General features: G+C 57.5%; 1 protein-coding gene across 3 annotated transcripts in view; it reads right to left on the bottom strand.

The window, feature by feature from the left end:
* Window positions 1–20,874, bottom strand: part of PTPRN2 (protein tyrosine phosphatase receptor type N2) — a 470,186-nt gene that overhangs the window by 422,437 nt on the left and 26,875 nt on the right. For 2 of the 3 annotated variants that reach the window (XM_059711309.1, XM_059711311.1), the window contains exon 2: window positions 11,504–11,554. The exons of the other annotated variant lie outside the window; for it this stretch is intronic. In XM_059711309.1, coding sequence (XP_059567292.1) covers window positions 11,504–11,554 — 51 coding nt within the window. The remainder of the gene's footprint in view (window positions 1–11,503; window positions 11,555–20,874) is intronic. 3 annotated transcript variants of the gene reach the window in all.

The following is a 20,874-nucleotide window of genomic DNA, read 5'->3' as shown; positions in this document are numbered from 1 at the left end:
TGTTGGCTTGGGCTCACAGCTGGTCTGGTCGTGATGGTCAGTATGACTGTGCTTGGCCAGACTTTCTGCCCAGCCCTGTGATAAACACCAGTGGGTGTGGCTGTGAAGGTGTTTGGAGAGGAATTAGCACATCAATCAGGGGGGCCTCGACCTGTCTGGTGAGGCCTGAGAGCAAGCAGGTTGCCCAGAAGGGAGTCCCTCCCTCAGGAAACTAGAAACAGCACGTCCCTCACCCTCACCCGGGCAGGCAGAGCGGCCACAGAGCTGCTTTCTGAGGCCTCGTGGAGGGGGCGGGAACTGGATGGGGCGCTGGGCCTGGCTCAGACCACCCCGCACTGGGGAGGGGTCGGGCACTCCCAGAATGCTGGGAGCCTCCTCCCCAGAGCCTTGCTGGATCGCTAAGACGATGAGTGTTAGAACAGGCACGGCTGTGGAGATGCTGTTCTGTAAACGCTTTATTGAGACACCACGAGCACGCCACAGAGGAGACGCAGAAGGGTGCAGCGTCCACACAGATCCAAACCCAAGGCCCCGCCCCCGGTCACGGGCGGTCTCTCCCCTCTGTGTCCTCCACCGGCTCCTGCTCAGCAGGTGTGTGTGTGTTTCTATAACCACAGTGGGTGTTTTTTCTCTACAGCATTTCACTGTATGAACAGGCCACAATCACACATTTCTTTGTGATAGGTGCATATGTTAGTTCCAGTTTGGGGCTGTTTTTAATAATACTGCTAGGAAAATTCTTAGGCATTCTTTTTTGTATACCTAAGTATGAGTTTCTTTTTTTAATTTTTAATTTTAATTTTTATTGTTTCAGAGAGGAAGGGAGAGGGAGAGAGAGATAGAAACATCAATGATGAGAGAGTATCATTGATCGGCTGCCTCCTGCCCACCCCCTACTGGGGATCGAGCCTGCAACCCAAGCATGTGCCCTTGACCGGAATCGAACCTGGGACCTTCCAGTATGCAGTCCAATGCTCTATACACTGAGCCAAACCAGTTAGGGCCTAAGTATGAGTTTCTGTTGGGTACACAATTGGAGCGGAATTGTTGGACCACAATAAATGAATTTGGGCTAAAGTTGTCCATAACATTAGAAATTCTCTTGCCCAACACATAATCAATTTGGACAAATATTCCGCTTACATTTGGAGAGCGTGCACCTTCGGTGTGGACGGCCGCCGTGTTCTGTGTCGGTTAGGCGAAGGGTGCTCATCTCGTTCTTCACAGCTGCTGCATGTTTACAGGTTTGTTTTTAGTGTTTTGGGGGCATTTTTTCTATCAATTATTTAGTGAGATATGCTAACATCTCAAACTAGGCTGTTTTCTCTCGGCGTTTGCTGTGTGCAGGCTGGAGTTGGAGCTTCAGGGGCACCCGGCTTATCAGCCCTGGGCCCGGAAGGCTGGCCCTCGTGCAGTCTCTGCTCTGAGCAGAGCTCACCCTGAGCCGCCTGTGGTCAGTGTGCCATGGTGCGTCCTTTGTCCTCTTATTTTCTATCTTTCCTGTCCCGACATGCCAGGTGGCCTCTCGTGAGCAGCACATAACAAGGCTGACTTCCTAACGGCGATCTTCATTTCCAATGGGAGGCGTCTGTGCATTTGTTTTCCCTGTGATGTTGGTGCACTGGGGTTTGCACCTGTCATCTTATCACTGATTTTTATTTGTCCCATCTGCTTTATGTCTACTCTTTTTTTTATTGATTTTTTTTTTAGAGAGAAGAGGGGAGAGAGAAACATCAATTTGTTGTTCCGCTTATTGATGAATTCATTGACTGCTTCTTGTATGTGCCCAACTGGACACTGAACCCACACTTAGGTGTATGGGGATGACGCTCTAACCAACTGAGCTACCGGCCAGGGCGGCGCCTACTTTTCTCTCCTTTGTGGCCTTCTTTTGGAATTTTTATTGTTTTTTTCCTTTGTTAGCTTGCTAGCTCCTCTTTTTGTGGTCACCCCAGTAATTACATCATCTTCCCTGACTTGTCACAGGGCAGCAGCCACCTCTCCCCAGGCGGTGTGGCCCTGAGGACGCCGCCTGCGCCAGCAGGTCCGTGTCCACCCCCTGCCCGCCCGCTCTCCATCCCGTCTCCTGGCTCCCTGTGGCTACTTTCCATCTGTCAGCACAGCTGCCCCTCGTGTTTTAGGGACACTCTTCTCTTGATGGCGTCTTGTGGGTTTATTTCACCTTCAAACCCAAACACCCACTCAGCGAGCGCCACGCCCCAGGCCGAGCCGCTGCTCTCACGAGGTGACAGGAGCGCCTCCTCTGCTTCTGTCCCAGTTTCTGGCAAAGGGAACGCTGGGTCCCAGGTCTGTCTCCAGCTCCGGGTGCCTCCGATTTCCCTGTGAAGTTCAGGGGGTGGTTCTCTTTGAATTCAATCCATGACGCTGAACCACACAAAACTGCCAACAGGCAACCTTTTCCACCTACAAACGGCTATTTTGTGAAATTTTTTAAGTCCTAGGTTTGGTGTCTTTCTTCAGTTTTGGAAAGAAATCCCAGGCACTGTTTCCGCACCATTTTCTCCCTCTTCGGGGGCCACAGCTCCTGATGCAGGGACTCGCCCCAGCTCCCCGGGCCTCACACACTCTCTGCGGCTTTGCCAGCTCTGCTGTGACTGCGCGCTGCTTCCGACTGACCCGCTTCCAGGTCACCGGCCGTCCCTCTGCCATGTCCAATCTCTGTCCTATCCATCCTGACACCCCTACACCTAGTGATGGGCCTTCCGTTTCATTGTTTTGAGCACAGAGCCCATTTCTCTGGTAGCATTTCCCTCTTGTCCTGCACGTCCAGGACGTATTAATCACAGCTCTGTCACAATGTATGTGTGACAAGTACCACAGCTGTCTGCAGACTCACTTCTAACTATTTTCATGTCTTGGTCTCGGACGTTCACTGGTGACCACAGAACGCGAGTGCCAGGCATCGTGTGTGACGCGGCAGGAGCGCTGGGGGCTCCAGCTCCGCTCCCTCCTCAGCTCCCTGCCTCCCATCCAGGCTGCCCTGCGCATTCTCATAGGGCGCTTGCCCTGGCTCACCTGCACACCCAGGATGTAACTCATCAGGGACCTCATTGAAACTGGGGCGGGGGGGGGGGTATGCGCCCCCTTCTGAGAGGCTCTGCGAGTCCAGCTCTGTCTCTTCTGCACGGAGGCTGCCAAGAATGCTCTGCTTTTCCGCACTTCTCCCCGCGAGCCTCCCCCTGCGCTCCAGGGGCTTCCGGACGCGCCTGAGACTTAACCCTCAGGGGGCTCACCGCCTTGCACAGTCCTCAGGCATTTGGATTTCTTCCAAGTTCCTGTTAAAATTTTTTGCCAATTTTTTCTTAGTTGTTTTTTTAAAAATAATTTGTTGGTTATGCGTGTTAAAAATATCTTTTCCCATTCTGCCTCTGCTCCTTTAACTTTCTCCTTAGTGTGCTTTTCTATTAAGAGATGGTCTCAATGTTAATAGAGGAGATGAAATTATCAATCTTTTCCTTTGTGATTAGTGCTTTTTATGTCCTGTTTCAAAATCTTTGTCTACTCTGAGGTCATGAAAAAGTTATATTCTGCTCTAAAAAATCTTTATAGTTTTTATTTTCTTTTTTAATTTTTATTTATTGATTAGAGATAAAGAGAAACATTGATTTGATGATCCACTTATTTATGCATTAAGTAGAGGCCTGGTGCATGAATTCGTGGGGTCCCTCAGCCTGGCCCATGGGATTGGGCCGAAACTGGCTCTCCGACATCGCCTGAGGGGTCCCAGATTGGGAAAGGGTGCAGGCCAGGCCAAGAGACCCCATTAGTGCACGACTGGGGCCGGGGAGGGACGCAGGAGGTTGGCCAGCCAGGGAGGGACTGTGGGAGGGCTCTAGGGCGTGTCCGGCCCGTCTCACTCAGTCCCAATTGGCAGGACCCCAGCAGCAAGCTAACCTACCGGTCAGAGCATCTGCCCCCTGGTGGTCCGTGCACGTCATAGCGAGTGGTTGACCGGCCTTAGCATATCATTAGCATATTATGCTTTGATTGGTTGAATGGTTGACTGGACATTTAGCATATTAGGCTTTTATTATATAGGATTGGTTGATTCTTAGATGTGCCCTGATCAGGGATCAAACCCACAACCACTGGGATGACAACTGAGCCACCTGGCTAGGGCTATAGTTTTGCCTTTCAAACGTATAGTTGCTTCTTCTGAAAGAAATTAGATCTAATTTCATTTTTTTCTAATATGGATCTCAGCTGTTCTTCATCTTCAAATTTCATCCAAAATGTTTTGAGATCTTTCTCTATCAGCACCTATATAATTCCATCTTGAAGAAGAACCATAATTTAAAGAACATTTAGATATTCGTGTTTTTGTCTATTCCAATGTTTCAAAGAATCATTTTACATTGGATTCTTTACACATATGCTTAAGCATATTCATCATATAATTTCATGCAAGTGGACATGGTGAGTTAAAAGTATGCACTTTAAATTTTTTTAGATATTTGGTTTCCTTGTCTTGCTTAAAAACATTAATTTTCTCTCAAAATTATTTAAAAAGTTCTCCCCAAGTTTTCTAGTACTGATAAACTCCCATATTCTTTCAAGTTTTGGAGCCGCCTGGATGTTATTTTGGGGTAAGGAGCTTGGGAGGGTCTAGCTATATATTTTCCCAGTGTCTGGCCAGTTGTCCCCAAATCATCATTGAATAATACATTTCCCCACTGATTAAAATATCATTATCATATACTAAAATCCCATATGCATTTGGGTCTATTTCTAGACTTTCTGTTCTTTTCCTTCAATCTGTTTTGTGATCACAGCCACTCGGGTTTCAATATTCCATCTCATGAGGCACCACAGCGGGGAGTGTCAGTCCACACCGCACAGTCTCCGTTCAGAACTCTCCTATCAGCCTCATGCATTTTAAAGCTAGTTGCTTAATTACAAAACAATAATGGTGAATGTTTCATTGTGATTGTCTAGACCAGGGGTCCTCAAACTTTTTAAACAGGGGGCCAGTTCACTGTCCCTCAGACCGTTGGAGGGCCGGACTACAGTTTAAAAAAAAACTATGAACGAATTCCTATGCACACAGCGGCGGCAAAAACACCCGGCGGGCCGGATAAATGTTTTCGGGGGGCCGCATGCAGCCCGCAGGCCGTAGTTTGAGGACCCCTGGTCTAGACATAAAGGTTAATGCAGAGGGAACTGATGTTTTTACAATATTGGTCCTGCTGCCTTGAACACCGCTGCCCAGCTGCCCAGCTGCCCTCGTGCCTGCACTGGGACTGTGTGCCTCCTTTTCCTCTCCTCCGGCCTCTCCACTGTCTCCCGACGGTCACGCCATTCTTCCTGGGGACTCCCTGTAGTGTTTGTTTAGTCGGGGCAGCTACGATAAATTCTTTCCATTTTTGGTGGCCTGAAAATGTTATTTCCATTTCCTGTTAGAAAGATACTTCCTCTGGGTATAGATGGCTGACAGTGATTGTCTTTCAGTTCTTTAAAGTTTAAATTCCATGACTTTTTAGCTGCCTCCAATCCTGTTGAAGTTGTCTGTCAACTGCATAAGGAACCACGCCCAAAACTCATGGGTGTGAAACCACAGCCGGGCACTCTCTCTTGCTGACTGTGAGCAGGCCGGCCCCGTGGCTCTCCTCCTCCTGCGGGCCCGCGGGCTGGCTCCTGTCTGCACGATCAGTCAGAGGGGCAGGGGGGTTCTCAGTTTCGGGGCCAGCACCTCTGGATTAATCCCCATTTTCCACCCTCATCCAGCTGCCAAGGTGCATCAGATAAGGTAGGTCCAGTGAAGGCCCGGAGGGCTCATGCAGGCCAGGGCTGCGCCTGTGCTCGTCGCGCCTGCAGGCTCGGTGCCGCCTTTGCTCTGACCCCTTGCGGGCTTCTTACATTTGTATTTTCAACAACTTCCCATCCTGTTCCCAAGTCCCAGGTGGATGCATGTTCTTCTTGGGACCCATGGTGCTTCCTGAGTTCTGCTTGACGTCCTTCATACATTTTGGAAACTCGTCCACATTGCTCCTGCCACTCCCTCTGCTCCCGAGGGGACTAGGATCACAGTGTGCCATCTCTGACGCAGGCCCACATGTCCCCCCCCCATAGATTTCCCATCGCTCTTTGATCTCTGTGGCTGGTCTTCTGGCCTCCTTCACACTCTCTAATCCCACTTCCACTATGTCTGATCTGCTGCTAACCCACCAGCTTCATTCCTAAATTCAGTTCATGTGTTTTTCAGAACTGGAATTTCCACATGGTTCTTTCCTATAGATTACACTTCTCTGAAATTCTCCATGTACCAACCATTGTTCTGAACATATTAATCACCATTCTTTCGGTTCAACGTCTGCGCTGGCCAGCACCTGTCTCTACTGTCTGCCTTTCGCTTCTTGGTCCTGCCACCCTCTCCTTCCTCCCGACAAAATAACAGCCTTGCGAGCAGCCAGTCTACAGCGCACCCAGAACGGTGTGGCTCAATTGAAATAAAGCATATGAATCTCCCACAAACTGTAAAACAGCAAAGGTATCAGCAATAATTGGTAGCATTTTTCAGTCTTTCAGTGTCTTGGGCTAATATCTTTAATAACGAAACACAGAGTGCTGCCACTCAATTAGGAGGGCGTTGTTTACCTGAGACCGTTTTGCATGGCAACCTGCAATTTCTTAAATGGCAAATTAGTCATTAGCATTTATTTGCATCTCCATAGAGAAATATAATTTATGCTAATGATGTTCTCGCGAACAAACCGTAGAAGCAATGAGGCTGAATCCCCCCCTCACACCCCTTTGTTTGCTGCACAAGCACAGCTGGCATTTGGTGCAGATGCCATGGCATGTTTTGGGGGGAAGCTGTGAGCGGTCAGCTGCCCGCGGTTCCCAGCCAGGAGCACACAGCAGAGCCACTTCAAGGGGCTTTAAAAAGAGAAGAAGGAAGGAAGCAGGAGGAGGCTGGGGCCTGACTCCCACCCCTGCCCCGAGATTCTGATTCGACTCAGTCAGCCAGCGCCTGGCACAGATACTAGTATTTCCAACGGGCAGCCGTGGTCGGCAACCATGCATATGGCCACACTCCTCATTTATAGGCGGGAAATCTGGCACCTTCCATGGAGAAGTGACTGGAACAGAAGTCAAGAAAACAGCCAGTGGCAGAGCCCATACCGGCCCCCACTTTCCTGACTCCCAAACCAATAGGTTTGTACCACAGAGTTCATCGCCGCATGCATGCACACGTGTGCACACACATCACACACACGTACACACGTACACACACACACATACCAATCAATGACATCAAGCTTTCAGATTAAGAAAATGAAAACAACCCACAATGAAGAGACCAAACAAATGTTAAAGTTTGGGTCTAGTTGTTCTGTTTGTGATTCTTTTAAAGAGTGAAGAATCCAAAGTGTCGATGCGCCTTCGCTTGCGGCGGAGGAGCCTGCGGCCCGCTGAGAGGTTGGCGCAAGCAGCTCGAGGCCACAGGAGACTGACAGCCGGCCCGCCGCCCGGAGAGCATTTCTGTTCCCTGAACACGCCAGGCAAAACCCTGCCCAGGTCCTCGGCGCTGCAGGGGCGCCCACGCCGCCAGCGAGAGGAAGCCTGCAGGGAGGGGTCTTCCCCGGCCACCACACAGGCCTGGCGCAGCCAGTACAGAGCTCCTGCCTCCGCACTGTGACGGGGAGGAGGCTCGACCCAGATGCATGGAGCAGCAGTGCGCACCTGCCCGCGGACGCCCGGGCCTGGCCTGCCGAGTGCCCCCGGCTGCGCTCCTCTCGCTGCTTATTCACAGCGACTCGCAGTCCCTCCAGCACCAGCAGTTACAAAGCCACCGGGAGCCACAAGCGCAGGTCGCGTCCATGACGCCCACGTGGCACAGGGCTCCGTGTCCTACGCCCAGAAGACGCAAAAGCAGTCCTCAGCCTTTTACCGCGTCGGCAGTGCCCGCCCAGAGGCAGGCAGGATCAGCTGGTGACTCCACGGAAATTCAGGGCCCAGAGCCACTCAGAGGGGGAGCCACACCCGCCAATGGCCACGTCTGGGCGCGTTTCTCCTGACTCGGGGCCCTGCCCTGCGCGCCCGTCATGCAGACCGCCCCCCACCCCCGAGGCTGAGAAGTGTGACACGTGATCCGACTATAGAGCCCAAGATGCAGTAACAGGAGGCAAGGACATGCCAAGCCTGGTGCCCCTGCAGTGAGGCCCACGCATTGGACACGTGTGTGTGTGTGTGTGTGTGTGTGTGTGTGTGTGTGTGTGTGCGCGCGCACGCGCGCACAAGTGGAGCTGGTCCCACTGCCACTCGTCCCTCTTCACGAAGGGAGGCTCAGGGCCGGGTTCCTCCTCCTCCTGAGAGGCCCCTGCACGGCGCTTCCCAGCCCTCAGCTCAGGGGCCCCCTCCCTGCCTCTCAGAGGTCTAATGAGCCTCCTGGTCAGGCTGCGTGCAGTCCCGCACCCTGGCTCGGAGCCTCGGCGAGGTGCCCTGCCCCTGTGAGGGCAGCGTGGGCGACAGCCTGTTGCTAACTCCCCAGAGGACGGTGCCAGGAGGCGGGCCCTTTCCTGCTGCTGCCAGATCTCCTGAATCGAATGCCACGAGCAGTGCCCATGCCTGAGTGAATGGGCACGGACCTTGTGCAGGGCACACGCAGCTGCGGTCGCCGCCACGGGGTGCAGGCCTACGAAGGAAGTAAGCTACTTCTGTTCTACACGTCTCCCGGCTGAATGCTGCTCATGACACTGTGTCCACATGCTATTTGCATGATCCACTTGGAAGTAGAACATGAAGGGCCTAAAGGGTGGTGGACCCCTTCCTTTCTCACAAAAGCCCCTGCCTTGCCCTCACCCGGTTTGGCTCAGCAGATAGAGCATCGGCCTGTGGACTGAAGGGTCCCAGGTTCGATTCTGGTCAGGGGCATGTACCTTGGTTGCAGGCACATCCCCAGTGGGGTGTGTGCAGGAGGCAGCTGTTTGATGTTTCTCTCTCATCGATGTTTCTGACTCTCTACCCCTCTCCCTTCCTCTCTGTAAAAATCAATAAAATATATATATATTTTTAAAGCCCCTGCCTTGGTGCGCTCCCCAGAGGCCACATGGAAGGCGCACCCCCGTGGGAGGGGGGAGAGGGGAGCCCTCAGGGGGAGGGCCGACTGCAGACTGCCATCAAGATCCAGGACACAGCCTGGCCTCGAGGCTCAGTGGTTTGGCCAGGAGGTCAGGGTTCCATTCCCTGTCAGGGCACATGCCAGGGTTGCGGGCTCGATCCCCAGTGGGGGACATGCAGGAGGCGGCCGAGGAGTGATTCTCTCATCATTGATGTTTCTCTCTCTCTCCCTCTCTCTCTGTCAGCCTGAATACCCACCTGTGCATGGACCACATAGCTCATCCCCTCACCTGCTGTCGCACTGGCTGCCGCCCATGCCCGTGAGTAATGCCGCCGTGAATTCGGGTGCAATGTCCCTGCATCCTGCTCTCTGCCCGTTCAACTGTATCCTCAGAGCCTCCCAGGACAGATGGTCACTTCACACCTACCTTTCTGAGGAGCTGCAGACCTGCTTTCCGCAGCGGCTGCGCCATCTTACGTTCACGCACTGTGTGCGAGGGTCCCGTCTCCACACCCTCGCCGGTGCCTGTCTGCTGGCTTTGTTACAGCAGCCAGCCCAGCGGTGAGGGGCTGCGTTCACCTCCCGACCCTCACAACGCACCGCCGGCCCTGGAACAGCAGGGTTTGCGCTGCGCGGCCCGCGTAGCCTCAGGTTTTCTGTCTCAATACACAGTCGCCCCCCGTATCCCTGGCTTCCCAGCTGAGGATTCCACCAACTGGTCGGAAACAGTATGTTGTTTTTATCCTCGCCCGAGGGTATTTTTCCCATTGATTTTTGGAGAGAATAGAAGGGGGAGGGGTAGAAGAGAGAGAGAAAAACATTGATGTGAGAGACACACTGACGGGCCGGGATCGAACCTACAACCCAGGTGTGTGCCCTTGACTAACTTCAGAACATGGGCTGGTTCTCTAACCACTGAGCCACCCGCCATGTGGGAAACAATATTTCCACCTGCAGGTGGGAATGCTGGGAGTCATGGGTGCAGAGCTGCTGTATGTTGTCCCCATTTTATAGCAGGGCCTTGAGCCTCCTGGGATTTGGGTTCCCCAGGGGCCCAGAGCCAATCCCTGCAGACACGGGACCCTACCCCACGCATTTCACTTGTTGGTCTGTTGGGCTTTTAAAAACACATATGAGGTTAACAAAATTATATATTTCTACCTACATCCCAAGAAAAGAACAGAGTACAGAGAGAAAGGAACCCAGTGTCTGACCACAGAACATTCTGGACTCCACGCCATGGCCGCCACCCCGCTCTGCACGCCTTCACAGCGGCCACACGAATCCAGGCAGCACTGCTGTCCTCCCTCATCAGCTACGCAGCCCGGCCGGCTCTGTGCAGGCTGAGAAGAAACACCGGGAGGCCAGTGGGCTCTGCAGTCAGCCCCCCCCCCCCCCACTGTGATCGCAAGGCTGGAGGCGGTTTCCCAGCCTGGTCATCTCTGCACTGTTTACCAAACTTCACCTCGGATCTGCCTGTGTGCATTGCTAAAGGGCAAATGTGTATTCACGCGAATAGAAGGCGGACCAGGCCAGGAGTCAGGGAGTCTCTTCCAGAAAGAGGCTCCCCCTGGCCCCCACGCCTTCTAAATTCTTATTTCTTGTCCAGCATTTTCATTTGTGTGTCGGCCCCTCCTTCAGAGCCTGAACCCCGCGCGAAGGTCCCGGCATCAGCGGGCTCTGAGAATTGGCTGTGCCCTGGCACCAGGTTTGCCCGAGATCCAGGATGGAAGGAGGGGCACGAGCAAGATGCTGGCAGTGGCAAGCCCACCATCCCCAAGACGCGCCGCATAAACTAAGAAAGGAGCGAGGAGAGAATCCGCGCCTCAGGGCTCCCAGGGCCGGTCCCAGGGCAAACCCGTTAGGCTTCAGGGAAAGCCGTTTGCCTGGTCTGGCCTCCTTTGTGGGTGTCCTGGCCCCTCCCCTGAGCAGTTGACGGGCAGCCATCAAGTTCCCTGGCTCCTATGGCCCAGGACACTCAGCTTTCCTCCTCTGAGAGGCGAGTCCTGAGCTCACCCCCGGGGCTCACAGGGCGGGCGGGAGCTGGCTGGCTGCGGGGCCTCCCACCCAGTATCCCAGGCCCCACCTCTGTGCCTCCCTGACCGCACAGAGCGCCCACGTCCTCTCCTCCTCCTACAAGAGGAAGCGAAGCCTCCCGCTGGCAGAGCAAACGGGGTTCAGGGGACCCAGGCGCGGCCAGGGCGTGGCGGCAGGCAGTTCCCGTCGCTGTCGGGCTCCGGAGGCACCGCCTATCGTCTGGAATCGCCTTACACACTCGGACACAGACACACGAGCACATGAGGAGCGGCTCCATTCCCACCAGCCCTCCGCGTCCTCCCTCAGCCGTGTCCGCAGAGGCCTCGCTCCACGGCTCTGCGGGCGTCAAGCGAAATGAACCTGCGCAGCCCGCCGCCCACTCACCGTGGACACAGGTCTCCCACCGTCTGCAGAGGCCGTCTTCCAGCGAGCACCCTGGAGGGACAGAAAACAGCGGGTCAGGCCTCGGAGCAGCTGTGAGCCGGCCTCCGCTCCCGGCACACGCACGTCATCTGGGAGCCAGAGCCCCCGGCCCCAGGGGTGCGAGGCCCACGCACACATCCCGTCCCTCCGGCCGTCTGCCCGGGACCTTCCAGGGGACAGCTGGGGGCGTGAGGCGCACCTTCTCCGCAGACACCTTCTTGGCGGAGCCTCTGGGGCCAGGCCTGCGGGGCTCTGTGGGCACCTCACTCACAGGCCCTCCTGTGCCCGCCCACCGTGTGCACGCCCCATGCAGACACGCTTGCCTTGTTCCAAGCATAGAAAGAGGAGGCAGAGGGAGACACGTGTGCAGAGGAGAGACAGACAGACAGACAGGTGCAGATCCCCCCAGGGACCACTATGCAGGGGGCATCCATCAGAGGCGGCGGGCATCCTGTCCTGTGCTCTAGTCCATCCTCTCCCCATCACCATTCATCCCCTGCCTCTCCACCTCCTCCCTCCCTCCCCGCCTGCTGTCTGGGTCCATGATTCTTTCTCTTCCTTTCTTTTATGTTCAACCCTCCACCCTCCCAACAGCCCCACCAGAGCTGCCTGCCAGCTCTCTGTCCATGAGTCTGTCTCTATTTTGCTTGTTAGTTCAGTTTATTCATTAGATCCCACATGTGAGTGAGATCATGTGACTCTTGTCTTTCTCTGACTGACCTATTTCACTTAGCATGATACTCTCTAGGTCCCTCCATGCTGTCTCACAGGGTAAGAGATCCTTCTTTTTACAGCTGCATAGTGTTCCCTGGTGTAGATGTACCCCAGCCTTTTTATCCACTCGTCTACTGAGGGGCACGTGGGCTGCTTCCAGGCCTCGGCTGTGTGAATGACGCTGTGTGGAACACAGGGGCGCATAGGTTCTTTCAAATTAGTGTTTGCGGTTTCTTCGGATAAATTCCCAGCCCTGAACAGCCGGGCCATAAAGTTCCACTTTCAGTCTCTGCGGGAACGCATGCTGCTCTCCCCCCGGCGTCCTGAGGCAGAGAGGGGACAGCGTGCGTCCCCGGGGGAGCCGGGCGGTGAGGCCGCGGGCCCTGACCCATGTTCACACCCGCCCAGGAGGCCCGGAGCCACGGACGTCCCAGCTTCCTGCAGCGCTGGTGGCGGCCTGACTGCTCCTGCCTCTCCAGCTGACGGCGCCTCTTCATCCAGCAAGACTCTCCCCACAACTTGAAGCGAAAGCTCCATTTTCCCAGAACAATGTGCTCTCCTGGAAATCGCGTTTCCTTTTTCAGTCTCCCTTCAACACATCTCACCTACGTCACCCCTGCACCGACCAGGTCCTCAGCTCCACGCGTCCCCCCGCCACCTTCTCCTGGTGACCACAGCCCCCCAGAGGGTGAGAGGAAAAGGGAAAACAACCCACAGGCAAGCTGCACAGGGGACCGTGGGGGAGACTCGCTCCCCTCTGCTCCCCAAAAGCAGCGACCGTAAGAAAGTTACTCGCCCGCCCGGCCTCGCCATCAGGGGCAGGAGAGGCAGGACCAAATTGTCACCTCAGAGACTGCTGGGCCTCCAGGAGATACCACAGGACGCCCGCCAGGAGCCAGCCGCACCCCAGGCCCCTCTCTGGACCCGGAGCAGCCCGGAGCCCTGCGAGGGCCGGAGAGCCTAAGGAGGCAGCGAGCCGGCCGCGGACCCGCGGGCAGTCAGGTTCTGTGCCCGTCAATGGGATGGAACAGGCTCTCAACACATTGTGCTCCCCGAGCCCTGCAGCCCCCCAAGCGCACACACACTAGTGCCCCCCAGGAGCCAGAAGCCCCCACGCACAGAGCGGCAGGCCCTGCCCCCTCCCAGCCAGGCTCAGAGCTCCCTCCCCCCTCCTCCTCCCCCTCCTCATCCTGAGGGCTTGCTTGGTCTCCCTCCACCACTTGGGGCAGGATCAGCGAGTGGGCAGCTGTGTGCAGCCAGGAAGTGGGACGGACAGGAAGTGTTGAGGGTGTGAGGAACCTGGGTCTGTGCGGAGCTAGCAGCCAAGGCCCATAGTCTTAAGGTGAGGCCCAGGGGACAAGGACAGAGCCAGCTGGAGGCATCACCGCAGGAGAGAGCCCAGGAAGGAACCTGATTTTCCCGCCTCCCCAACGCCCACATGGTCCTCCCCAATCCTCCCTCCTCCCCAACGCCCTGGTGACCCCATCGCCAGCAGACAGCGGCCAGACCACAGGATGAGAGACCAGCCTCAGCCTGACCAGTGGAGGAGGACAGTGAGCCCAGGCCACGTCCCAGCAAACCACCTGCTGCTCTGGCTCCTCCCCAGCTCCACTTCCTGTGCAGACACCTGACACGGCCGCCTCACCCTGCTCTGCCCTGGACCCATCAGCACGCACAGCATGGCTCCCATTGAGCTCCCTGGTAAAGAGAGTTCTTTCCTGTAATATTTGCTAGTTCCACCTTGAGCTCATAAATTTAATTAGTTTCTTCAAATTCTAGTAGAACTGCTTTTGAAAACACAGAAAAGCCATCATTTTAGAGCTGGTGAAAGAAAATATTTATTCCAGCTTTGGAGACACTCAGCTTCCCATGCACTGCACAGAGGAGGCACCCTGGGCACACTCCCGGGGGGGGGGGGTGGAGGCACCCTGGGCACACTCCAGGGAGGGGGAGGAGGAGGCACCCTGGGCACACTCCCGGGGGAGGAGGAGGCACCCTGGGCACACTCCCGGGGGGGGGGGGGAGGCACCCTGGGCACACTCCCAGGGGGGGGGGAGGCACCCTGGGCACACTCCCGGGGGGGGGGAGGCACCCTGGGCACACTCCCCGGGGGGGGGGAGGAGGAGGCACCCTGGGCACACTCCCGGGGGGGGGTGGAGGCACCCTGGACACACTCCCGGGGGGGGGGGTGGAGGCACCCTGGGCACACTTCCGGGTGGGAGGAGGACAAGGGGTTGTCCAACTCGGTGCAGGCAATTCCAGCCTCCCCGCAGGCTGCCCCACAGAGCATGCAGCCAGGTCTGGGAACTGCACCTCATTTTGAAAGTTTCTAGACTCTTCTTTGGTTTATCAAATAATTGAGAGCAAAAGTATAAACATTGATTTTCCGTGGTTTCTCTCTAGCGCCTTGCCTCCTTGCTGGGCTGTCAGTCTGTGGAAACCCACTCACGGGCAGTCTCAAGTCGCCTCCTGGTTCCATTGTCTGTTGGGGGCTTCCCCAGAGCAAGCACGGTGGCCTTGCTTTATGGCTCTGGTGTGGCAGGCGGGAGCACATTCACACCTACGCCTCCACGAACAGAGTGATGGCTTTATAGGGCCTCTGGCACGCGTGGCAGGTCCTAGAATTCCTCCGAGACGAATCCCCACGCCCCACGCAGCGAGGCCACGGGCTGCGCCCTCTGCTGTCGAAGCCTCTTTCCACACGGCGGGTCCCCCACGGAGAACCCGGGCAGACATTCCTGGACACCAGCTCGGGGCGCGCCCGGAGTGCAGTGCTGCACATCATCCCGTAATTCAGTTAGTGAACTTGGCATCTCATTGCCATTTCACAGCTGAGCAACTCCCCTCCTCCTAACCCACTTCCTCCCTCCCCAACCTGCAGGGCCGGTGGGGAGGCCAGGGCAGGACCCCCAAACCTGAGCTGGGGGCCGAGGGCGGTCCTGGCGACCCAGCCGGGGAGCACCTGCCTCCCTCTGGAGGTCCGGCTCTGAGAGAATAAACTGCAGGTTCAGAAGGTTCGCAGGAGAGGATGCTCCGTGCGGCCGGACACTGCGGAGATGCAGACGAGTGACGAGCCAGGGAACTGTTTCTCCAAATTCCTCTAAAAATAGGACCATGAATTCAAAGGAGCCTGAGAATCTTATGAAATTGACACTGAAATGCGCTAAGGTGTGGATTCACTATCTCATCCACATCGAAGATCCGCAGCAAGTCACAGTAATGCTGGTTGTGCATGTTTCATTAACACGGGTTTACCCCCAACGGGCCGCGCTGCCTTTCAGCGCCCGTGGGGCTGCTCCCGTGAGAGCGGCTGGACCTGCCCAGCCCCAGCCCGTCCCCCAGGGTCTCGATGGCAGGCCCCAGCGTGTGTCCTGGAGAGCTCGTCCCCTGGGCTCCAGCCTCTGGGAGGGAGAGAAGGCGCGGGCGGGCCTTCTGGAGGAAGAGGGTGAGCTCACTGGATGAGACACCGCAGCTCCGGCTCAGGGTAAGCCATCGCGCCTGTCGTCCCCGCAGAGCTCACTTGTTTGTCTGTCCGGGCTGAGCCCATCGCTGTCGCTGTCTGTCTGTATCAGGGCCCCAGGCCCCTGGGGAAGCTCCCTGCTGAGCCACCCGCTGGGGAGGGTCCAGGCTGGATTGGTCTGGGAATCCTCACAGCCAGGCCGTGGCGTCCCCTGCCCACTGGCCTGGCGCTGCCTGATCGGCCTCCTCGCCGCCCCAGGAGGCTCCTGGTGGGGGGGGGCGGGGGGCGCCTGGGCCTGGGGACGGGAGCCTGGGCGGGGCCCTGCTGGCGAAGGGGCCTGGAGGCAGCTGGGTGTCCTCCTTCCTTCTGGTGCCTGGAGAAGGCAGGGTTTCCCAGTAGGGTCCCCCTTCCCCCACCCTCCTCTCCCCTCCCCTCAGGGGCTGGCTCTCTCTCGCTGGCGGGGGGGTGGGGGGGGTGACCCTGAGCCCTGGGACCTGGGGCAGTGACATCTCTGGGGCCCCTCCCAGCAGAGGGGACACACCCGCTGCCACTGACGCCTCATCCACCCTTAAATCCGCACGCGCGGTGTTCCTTCCGCTGGGAACACAGTGAGTGTCCTGGGCCCGCACCTCCCGGGCCCTCCAGTGTCGGTCCCTGACACCCGGCGACATGTCCCGTGACCAGCACTGGCCGGGTTCCCACCACGAAGGGGCTTTCCACAAATGGCCTCATTTCATCCTCACAACAGCCTGCGAGGCAGAGACCCCTTCTCACAGAGGACACAGAGGCCAAGAGGTTAAGCGATCTGCCTGAGGCTGCACATCCAGTCACGGGGTGGGATTCGAATCCAGGTCTGATCCTGACCCCGTGGCCACGCCAGACCCGGAGAGGCTGTGGGAGCCTGCGCTCCGGCTTCCGTGTGGGTCAGTGCCGCTGCCCCGGCTGGGGAGCGCAGCGCGCATGTGAGCGTGGGTGTCAGGGCGCTCCTGGCCCCGGGCTCCCCGCGCCCTGTGATCGGAAGTCCTCGTCGGAGGGAGCAGCGGCTGGTGTTGTCTGGTGTTGTTGCTGCTCTGAGGACTCCGCTGCCACAGCCGGTGGCCCCTGGGTCTGGCCTGCCGGCAGCAGGTAGCGTTTTCTGAAAGTCCGAATGCCGCGCGGCAACAGTGACTCCGTTGACACCTGCCCGTCCCGGCCCAGGCCCTGCCACCCAAGGTCGGGCACCCTCCTCTCGGCGCCTTCTGTCCTGGGCATGAGCGGCACTTCCACAGACGGGGCATGGGGCCCCGTGAGGTGGGCACGCACAGGGAACAGGGTCGGGACCGAAAACCTGCCTCGATTCCCAGGAGGAAACGCTCGGTCCACGTCTGGCTGCCAGCTCACAGCTCTGTGCAGTCTGGCTACCAAGTCGTGAGCTTCAGTGAATTCTCCTAAGGGCCAGCCAGGTGGACGGGAGGAAATCAAAATACTCGCTCAGGGTTCCAGGGGTGAGAACCAGAAAGGGCTGCAGGGCACAGGAGGGGGGTGTGCAGGGCCCGGGCGCAGAGCGACAGCCGAGCCCAGCGTGAGCAGGGCATCGCACACAACCTGGCTGGTGCCCGAGGCCACAGCTGCACTTTATTACAGCCTCACTGACAACCGCCAGCTCAGATCTAGCCACTCACAGGCACAGATTCCTGAGGAAGAACAGCGGACAGAGTGTGTCTCTGTAGCTGCAGTCACATTCTTTAAAACACAAAACTGGGTCTGTTTTCTAGATTTTTCATTCGTTCCAAGAAACCAGCACCCTTATTTTCATATTCAGTACTGATTTCTCACTCTTCTCTGGGACATCAAAGAGCAGTGCACACACGGGGGGCGGGCAACTCCAGGCTCTGCAGGGCTGCTGGGGGTGGGGGGCGAACCCACCAGCAAAGGCAGGGTCTGCCCACGGCACCCTCCAGCTGACGGCGGAGCAGCCCTCAGCCCTCCTGCCTTCCCAGCCTAATGATCACAATCTGTCTGAATCCTGCAAATCTTTCTGTCTTCTTCTAATATTCATTTACCTTCTGTGTGTCAATATCTATAATAATAAAAGGGTGATATGCTAATTAGACCCAACGACCTTCTGGACGAAGCGGGGGCTGCAAGGGAAGCCCAGGCCGGGTGCCGGCGGGAAGCCGGTGCCGGCAGTCGGGAGGGAAGCCTGCTCTGGCATGGACTTTGTGCCTCGGGCCTCCGGTTAGGCACTGTTGTATGCAGTGCTGCTACGTGTTGCTAACCACTCTGTTGGTTGCCAGCCAGCAGCTAACGGCCCAGCAGGGAAGGCCAGGCCTCCAGCGCCCTCACGCCGGAGGCCACAGGGCAGGGATGGAGACACAGGCCGGCCGCCCACGGCTGGTTTGGTCTCACAAAGCCCTCTAACAGGCCTGCGTCCGCATGGCGCTCGGGCTCGGGGGCTGTGTGTTCCTTCTATGGTAACTAAGACGCCCGGCCCGTGACAAAAAGACAGGATGGGTGACTGCATTATCTGAAAATAAAAATGAAGAAATTTTTAACTCCTGCCAAGATGGGAGAACGTTTGGAATCACAGTCTCTGCCTTGGGGACAGGCAGGCGTGTGTGAGCCCCGGTGTCTACCAGCCGCGCAGGGCGGGGCCGGCACGGAGGAAGCGACTGGCACTCCCCCAGGGCTGGGTCCCGTGTCCTTCACCTGATCCTTAGCCTGAACACCAGTCTCCCCTCCTCCTGAGCTGCCCAGGCCTTTGCCAAGGGCAGTCAGGTGAGGACGTCCGGCTGGGGGTCTGTCAGGCGCACAGCCCTTCCCCGCGGGCACTGTCCCCCGTGGGCACTGTCCCCCACGGGCACTGTCCCCCGCGGGCACTGTCCCCCACGGGCACTGTCCCCCGCGGGCACTGTCCCCCACAGGCACTGTCCCCCACGGGCACTGTCCCCCGCGGGCACTGTCCCCCACGGGCACTGTCCCCCGAGGGCACTGTCCCCCATGGGCACTGTCCCCCATGGGCACTGTCCCTCACGGGCACTGTCCCCCACATCTCCCCCCCCCCCCCCCCCCCCGCCAAGGCTGGGTGCCTCTGAAGCCCTAGCAGAGGTCGGAGCTAGGTGCCACCTCTGTTTGTCCAGACAGTGGTAGCTGAAACTACTCCCCATTTATTATTATGTAAATCCTTGCTGATGGGCTAGTCTGCCTGTTGCCAGGGGTCACCTGCCTAAGGGCTATGCTATGGGTGCATCCCAGATCAATAAAAGCTTGGTGAGGCCTGAGCACGGGAGGAAGTCCTTCCCCTTGAGTTGGACTTGCCCGCATGGTCCCCCAATATTTCCAATTATCTCTTGTCTCTTCATTTTCATTTGTGTGCGGCTCTGCTTCCAGTTCCTGAACCCTGACCCACGCGGGGTGGGAAGGAAACACTCAACACACAGCCCCGCTCACCAGACTCCATGCTCCTTCCCCCAGGGCTCTGCCCACCTCTGCCTGAGGCCTGGGAGCAGCGAGCCCAGCAGGTGTGTCTGGGCTGGGAGCAAGGCCAGAGCAGGGCTGAGAGGCTGGCCCTCAGCTCCCTTCCCCCACAGACCTGCCCAGGAGCACACACCCAGCACACACACACCGCGCTGGCACGGCCACGGCCCGGAGCTGCAGGTGCCCCAGGCCCCATGAAGCCGTTTCCGGCTCCGACCTCCTCCATCGCGGGAGCCAGGAGCCGTTCTCATTGTCCAGTCGGCCTCGTTTGGGGGAACCACCCCCTTTGTAAGTTTATACTTAAATGTTTGATTTATCACACACACACCCTCCCCCGTTAAACATAGGAATAGCCAAGTAAAGATAATTTCCAACCCTGGCTGGGTAGCTCCGTTGGTTAGAGCATCATCCATCCCTATACACCAAGGTTGTGGGTTCAATCCCGGTCAGGGCACATGTAAGAATCGACCAATGAAAGCATCAATGAGTGGAACAAATCAATGTTTCTCTCTCCCCACCCCCCTTCCTCTCAAGTCAATAAAAAACGTTTTTTACAGTTGGAATAGCTGAGCTCCCCACGGGTCTGTACTTAACCCTCATCCAGCAGAGTGACATGGAGGGTCAGCCAGACAGTGAACGTGAGTGAGCCGTCCAGCCGGGGCCTGGGTGGGGAGCCTCCCGCTTCCCAGGAGGCGTGGTCACATCACGGGGTCTGGCCGAGAGGATTCTCCCAGAAGGTGGGAGAGGCCGGGGCGGATTCCAGCTCAGGACACACGCAGCGCCCAGTGTGGGACATGATCGACCACGCACTGCGCTCACTCTCCCCGCCCGTGGGAGGCACTGCGTTCTCCATTTTAAATCTGAGGAAACTTGGACTCAGCAACTAGACTGAAAAGGGGGCATGTCGGCCATTCACTCCTAGGAGGCCAGGTCCTCCCTCCTGCCCGGGAGCCCCTCGCCACCGGCCACCGCCCGCGGCCTCCACAGACGGACAGCAGTGCCCGCGGCCCCCACAGACGGACAGCAGTGCCCGCGGCCCCCACAGACAGACAGCAGTGCCCGTGGCCCCCACAGACGGACAGCAGTGCCCGTGGCCCCCACAGACGGACAGCAGTGCCCGTGGCCCCCACAGACGGACAGCAGTGCCCGTGGCCCCCACAGACGGACAGCAGTGCCCGTGGCCCCCACAGACGGACAGCAGTGCCCGCGGCCCCCACAGACGGACAGCAGTGCCCGCGGCCTCCACAGACGGACAGCAGTGCCCGCGGCCCCCACAGACGGACAGCAGTGCCCGCGGCCTCCACAGATGGACAGCAGTGACTGTGGCCTCCACAGACGGACAGCAGTGCACTGGAGACTCACGGCATGCTCGCCTCACATTGTTTGTGTGTTTTTCCTGCCTCTGGTTTCAAAGGGACTTTCAGAGGTCAAAGGAGCAGTAACAAGAAGTGAAGGGTCTGGGAAGTGGCCATGTCCTCCGGGGAGAGAAAGCAGCAGGCATCGCGTCATGTCACCCGCTCCTCGGCGAAAGGGACGGAGGGTCAGCTTCAATGCAGCAGAGAGAGAATTTTCCAGCACCTGGTGGTTCCCACCGGCCCCAGGGAGGGGAGGCCCCACAGCACCCGCTCTGACCTTTTAACAAATCGCTGCCAGCAGCAGGTAAATGCCCGTGGAGGGCGTGTAGCCCAGCTGCCCTCCAGGC

Source organism: Myotis daubentonii, chromosome 10 (genome assembly GCF_963259705.1).
Source record: "Myotis daubentonii chromosome 10, mMyoDau2.1, whole genome shotgun sequence".
Lineage (NCBI taxonomy): Eukaryota > Metazoa > Chordata > Mammalia > Chiroptera > Vespertilionidae > Myotis > Myotis daubentonii.
This window is presented reverse-complemented; position numbering and strand designations above follow the sequence as displayed.